A 6,939-nucleotide genomic window follows, 5' to 3' on the forward strand; every position below is an offset into this window, starting at 1 on the left:
GATAACATCACTGTTTGGGATATATTGTTTCTTAACTAACACACTCAAAATTGATATCTATTTCATAAATTAAGCAAAGCGTTAGAACATACTACTAGTTAGCTGTCAAGGGATACTATCTTCCAACCGAAATAAGCACACATTTTATAGAACAGCACATGACTTTATTGATGAATTCCATTCTATTAAAGTAATATATAATGCAATATTACAGAAATAGCCTATCATAGATACTGCAAAGAATGGACTTAAATGTATTGCTACTGGTGCTAGCGTATACGACAAGATGTCTGTGTGCGTTTGTATCAACACCAACCAGCACAACCAGCAACGCTACGGAAAGACATCGTCTATACACAGATCTCTTCGTGAATCAGGGTTACAACTCTAAGATTCAGCCATTTACTAATCGGCTTGAAATGTTTGGTAAGTGCCTGATACTTGCTTCATATCCTTACCCAGTAAAGTAACTCTGATTATTATGCAAACTATTCAAATTGATGTCTCCCCATTTCTCCTATTTATGTGTTTATGGATAAAAAATTAAACAAAAAATATCAGTTTATGCAAACATTCAATTTAGTGAAAATAACTAAGGAACATCATCAACATCTTATTAAGTTTTAAACACAATCGGATCAATTGAGTGCGTCTAATGTAGAGACACATGTTATATTTACAACACATTGAAAGCATCTGCAATATCTGGAATTGTTTTTGGCACTAATTTCACCGTAACTTCTTCATGCCTGAATGAAGAAGTTTTTGTTGTTGTTTTTTGGTGTGTTGTTTTTTTACAATAATTTTGTGATTTTATTCGACTGCATTGGCTCAAATTTAAGATATTTGTTTTCAGTTTATCTTCTTAGATTTTGTTTGTTTGTTTCAGATGTACACATGACGTTTGTTCTTAAAACAATAATTAATTTAGATGAAATAACAGAAACATTGAAGACATCATCTTACATGGTCATTCAATGGCACGATGCATTCTTAAAATGGAATAGAACAGATTACGACTATTTATATCTGACATACTGGCCTCAGGTATTTTTACCATTTCTAGTTACATCATTAAGCATTGCCTTTATTTTACTACTACTCTACTACATTTGATAAATTCCAATGAACATTTTATTTGATGTCCTCTTTTTACCCCCTCTCTCTATAACTAGCTTAGATCGCTCTTGTTTGTATATACGTTACTCGGTCGCCATCATGTGGTGGATCTTATGATGGAACTAATTTATTCCACATTTGCATCTTTTAAAGCAACGAAAATCTATAGAAAAGAGATCATCTTTTTTTTGATATTATATCCATGTCACAGTCGTATACTCGAGAAACAATTTAGCAATCTTCAGACGCAGCATAAATAAGGAAGCATAGTTTATATATGGCACTTTTGCAGAACAAAGCATGCTTTAACTTATCTAGGTTCTCGTGATGTGTCGTTATTGCACGTTTAATAATATGCGTTACTCAATGCGCAATGTAAGTAACAGCTTTATGCAGAGACTGCCCCGGTACTTTTATCTTAAAGTATATCTGTTAAATTAAATTGCATTAGCACCTGGAAAGCACGACACAAGCAATGGTTTCTTTCTACGAAATACAAAAAACGAAACACCGAGTTACCTCTGAGACTTGCACTTGTATGGAAGAACAGCGCTAATGCACCTATGTTCGTGCATATGCAGAAGATCCTGACCTCATTTAATCCCCTGCCCTGTGGTCTTGGACCTTAAATGCGTCCTCGTGTTTTTACATATGTTTTTGCAAGAAAAAACTCGGATTAACCCTCTAGTGGTATCAGTGTAAAGCTAACTTAATGTCTACTTAATGATCTAGATATGATAATGTTATAGATGCATTTCATATAAGAACAATCCACATATTATTTATTTAAACAAAGTTTTTTTTAGGTTGTATGGTTTACTATCAATGGTTGTAAAGATTATTTAAACCTAGCCACAGGAAAAGCCGTATATATTGTTTTTTAGTTTATCAAGTTTAATATAGTCTCTTTCATATGCAAACCTATGTAAAACATAATAAAACTGATAAAAATCTACATATGACCATTCTACAATAGAAATATACGCGACTTTATAGAAGTTGTATCATTATACGTATATAACCTTATGAAAACAATAATGCAACATTATAAGAGCAGTTTACATCACCCGCTGACCTTCTGTTTAAAAAAATGCCATGAGATACATTGTATTTTGATTATAAAACTCTGAGTGTTGTGGCACTATTGCACAAATAAATAAATATCTTAAAGAAAACATATCACCTGTTGTCAGAGCATGGATGAACTGGCCAAAAGTGATATTCTATACGTAAATGTAGATAAATTCAATTTATCATATTTAAGACACATTGGTTACATTTGTTCAATAATTCATCATCATGTTCTTATGAGCACAAGATCATCTAAAAACTGTTAACTTACTTAAGTAAAATTACTTAAAAAGAAAAACACTAAGTGATCTGGAAATCCTTACTAGTACAATATATTATACCGGAGCTGAAGTATATTGTAACAGGTTTTGACTGTGACTTACAATATCATTGTTGAAGAGAATATACGAGGTATGATCAAAAAGTTCTCGGCCCGATATACTTCTAGCCACTTCACTGACATTTACACACGATATGTCGATATCGTATCGAAGATTACTTACCAAGTTACGAGGTTTTCCAAGTTACATGTTGTTTTCTAGTCTATGGTAAGTATCTTTCCTTTGCCTCTAGTTTTTATTTCTTTTATTAACCCCCCCTTTCCCCGGGCTTCTTGTCCCCTTCCCCTGTGTCCTTTGACTTTATGAGCATATTTTTCAATCATTTATCTGTTTTCTTTGAATTCCTTATCAGTTACTAATTATTTCTTCTTATGTATGATTTTAGTGATTAACCTCCCAATGCTTTGCCTTGTGTCCTGTCCGTTTTTTTGTTTGGGGTCCTCCTTGGATCCTTGCCACTGGCTCTTGTTGCTGGATCTTGTGGGGGTTGCGTTCATTGAACGCCGTCTTTCCTTGTTGATCTTGTTTATCATATTTAACACAGATTAAGTAACATAAAACACACTTTATCAGTAGAGAGGTGTGTCATTTAAATCAAATTGAGAAAATAGAGTGAAATAAGAATCCCTAAAGAAAGCCCAACACGGCAAAATTAAAAATGTTGCAGGCTCGGTTTGATTGAGCCTGTTCACAGAGCCGTCATTTAGTACCTCTGTATAAAAGGAATGTTCCCCCAATGAAATCAATGAAGACTCTTGCCTCATTTTAAATTTGCCGTGTTGGGCCTTCTTTAGGAATTCTGTTTTTCTCTATTTCATGGATACACTTGGAAAGGAGTCCCCTTCCTATAGCACTGTGAAAAATTGGGCTGCTGAATTTAAGAGGAACAGGGACAGCATTAGAAATGATGAGCGGCCTCGGCGGCCAAGACAGGCCATCAACGATGAAACTGCCGAAGCTGTGCACGATCTGGTCATTTTCGACAGAAGGCGAGACCTGCGAAACATTGCTAGGTAGTGGGAATAAGCTTTGATTCAGTTCAGGCAATTCTGACCGATGTCTATGGCAAGTCAATGGTTTCCGCTAGATGGGCCCGCAGACAGTTGACTGACGACCAGAAACGGACCAGGCTCTGCATTTCAAGATATCTTTTGTCTCGCTACGAGGATGAACCTGATTTTATCTACCTGATTATAACTCAGGATGAAACATGGGTCCATCACTCCGATCCAAAATCCAAAAAACATAGCATGCAGTGGTAGCACCTTGGCTCACCCCTCCGAAAAAATTCAAGAGGGTGCCATCAGCAGGGAGGACGATGGCTTCAATCTTTTTGGGAAAGTCAAGGGATATATGAGATTGACTATCTTCAGCAAGGTCGTACCATAAAAGGAACGTACAATGCAGACGAATTGAGACGTCTGTGTCAAGGAATCGCGCGTAAAAGGAGGGGCAAACTGACTCAATGCGTTCTGCTCCTGTACAACAATGCGCCAGCTCACAGATCCAAAGTTGCGATGGCTGCTGCAACTGACTGCGGCTTTGAAGTTCTTCCCTCTCCCCCATATTCTCCGGACTTTGCCCCGTCTGACTTTTCTACCTGTTTCCGAAACTGAAAACCAAGCTTTGTAGTCAATGAAGGTTATTGAGTTATTTTAGGACCAAAAAGAGTTCTATTTTGAAGGGTTTAACAAGATGAAGCATAGGTAAAGAGGGCGATTATATTGAAAAGTAAGACCATAGGTTGGGTTCTCTGACTACCAGAAGTATATCGGGCCAAGAACTTTTTGATCAATCCTCGTATATAAGGTTATCTATATCAAAGAGGTCAACATTTTTTTTTTGCATTGGGTTACGAGCCTTTTCTTACATATGTTACCTAATGTGCTCATACGCATTTCATGATAATAATACATATTTTTTCACATTTATATTGGACATAATATTATCCCACTGTCAACAGCAATTTTTTCATATGTGTACATATCTACATGTAAAATATTAAATAAGAAAATCATGATTATTTATTAGCGAGTGATATTACTTGAATTTTAAACCATTTAACTTAGTATTAGTATTTTGAAATAATATATGCATGTATTTTAAAGAAAAAACAATAAGTTATTACATACAAGTCGACGTTTTTATGTTTAAAATCCCGTTTCTCTACCTTTTAATTAAAAGAACTCTTAATTATCTCCCTTAACAAAAGCCGGAAAGAGTTACTGATCAAAGGGAAACACAAATAGAATATGTTCCACCTGAAATCATTTTAATGTTAAGTGTTTCAATGTCGGCGAATGTATGACAATGTCGGAGGATTTCACCAAGTAACTCTAACATAAACGCTGCCACTCAGGCGGCACCGCTTCGGCCGTAAAGTTGTAATACAATAGAGTTTATTGTATGGCTAAAAATGAGATAAAGATTAGTATATTTTATCATATATATTTAAGCTAACCACAACATGTTAATCTTTTATTTCAGAACGATGTTTGGAAGCCAGACATAATTCTGGCTAATTCAGTAAGGCCCTACGGAAGTTTAGGAGGTGAAACTTTAATGATTGAAAACTATTATGATGGCCTTATAAGGTGGTACCCTCTAGAGGTATGTAGACGATCTGCTAATTGATGTAAAATTCCTTTTATTTATAACCTAATTATACTGATATCATTAAACATATAGTAACAAGTCATGTTTTTAAAACAATATCCGACAACAATGCCATTTCAACGGGATTGATCAATTTTACTTGCTTTAATGATTACACGTTACCTCAAACTGAAGATTGCTTGAGTATTTACATTAAGTTATAACGAAAATTCTGTGATAAAATTTTGCTTTAAAACAGATTATAACGCACCTTTTTATTAAGAAGCGAATAAATACAATCATAAAGCGATAAATGTGCATTTAAAATGAATATATTATTGTACACCCTGTTCACCATAACGCATTCACATATGTATATGCAAACACTATTAACCAAGTCACTGGTGTTAATCAGAAACATAGAAATGCAAACATAACCATACTGGCATGGAAACAATACAGATGAAAAGTGACAGACCATCTTGTATTCAATACCACTTTTTCTTGTTTATAAGTACTTATTGAACAAATTATTTTTGAATTTTTACAATACTATTGGAGTATAGTTTACTTTAATTGGTGTCATTTAAACAAAAAAGCAACAGAAAACAACAACAGCAACCAAAATGTAACAAAAATACACACAAACAACAACAAAACAGGATCAAAACAGGACAGGACAGGTGACAGGTAATAGTAGGTTTGAGTTATGATCCTGTCAACAAATATGCTAATGATGTAAACAAAGGGCAGTAACTCCAAAAAGTATCAAGTTGAGAGTTATATTTTGTGTGTAAAACTACACCTCGTTCTGAAAACTCTTTCATGTTATGAAATTTTAAGCTAATATCTTAAATACATTACGAGGCTACACAGACTAAAGCATGAAAATAACAAAGGGTAATTTACCCAAAATCATTAATCATTCTTTTGTACTTTTCTTCTTATCACGGCGGTCTATCCACTTAAACGGTTTATGAGTTGATGTCTCTGATACCCTGGGGTTATTCTGCGTTATGCTCTGAACGATAATAACAAAAAAAAAAAAACAGAAATGGAGGGTAGAGTTATTGAACTCCACAGCTGTCTTTTGTTCACACATTTTGTGGTAACTTGTCCATGGGACATGTAAACCTCTCTTTTCAGTGTGTTTACATGTCAAGACATAATGTTGACTTGTATAGCTACCATTTGAATATTATATCAATGTGCCATTTGATATTGTTAAAAACATCTTATTATGTTAAAAGAAAAATTGAACTTCTCAAGACTCTTCGTATTAATACGTTAAATGACAATGTTGACTTGTCTAACTATCATTTGAATATGTCTTTGTGCCATGCTACATTGTAATAATAACGTCTTATTATTGTAAAGTCGTATAAATATGTTAAACGACAATCTTGACTTGCTTATAATAACTACCTATTGAATATGTCTCTGTACCATGTGATATTGTTTACGTATCGCTTTATTGTGTTTAAAGAACAAGTGAATTTCTCAATGTTTCAAGATTTCGTATTGATATGTAAAATAACAATGCTAACTTGTCTAACTACCATTTGAATATGTATATGTGCCATGTGATATTGTTAACATAACGTCTTATTATGTTAAAAGAACATGCGAACTTCTCAAGATTTCGTATAAATATGTTAAACGACAATCTTGACTTGCTTATAATAACTACCTTTTGAATATGTCTCTGTACCATGTGATATTGTTTACGTATCGTTTTATTGTGTTTAAAGAACAAGTGAACTTCTCAATGCTTCGTATTATATGTCATTATATGTTAAACGACAATGTAAAT

At 34.0% G+C, this 6,939-nt stretch overlaps 1 protein-coding gene across 1 annotated transcript; it reads left to right on the plus strand.

Annotated features, from left to right (window-relative positions):
* Positions 1 to 242: 242 nt before the first annotated feature.
* LOC132746725 (acetylcholine receptor subunit alpha-type acr-16-like) lies at positions 243 to 5,141 on the plus strand (the record flags this gene model as incomplete). The annotated part of the gene is made up of 3 exons (XM_060735970.1): positions 243 to 426; positions 890 to 1,047; positions 5,019 to 5,141. Coding segments are annotated over exons 1-3 (465 nt in total), but the record flags the coding sequence as incomplete, so codon positions are not given.
* Positions 5,142 to 6,939: the final 1,798 nt, after the last annotated feature.

The sequence above is a fragment of the Ruditapes philippinarum genome, unplaced genomic scaffold (genome assembly GCF_026571515.1).
Source record: "Ruditapes philippinarum isolate M1 unplaced genomic scaffold, ASM2657151v2 ctg4777_1_1_1_1, whole genome shotgun sequence".
Taxonomy (NCBI): Eukaryota; Metazoa; Mollusca; class Bivalvia; order Venerida; family Veneridae; genus Ruditapes; species Ruditapes philippinarum.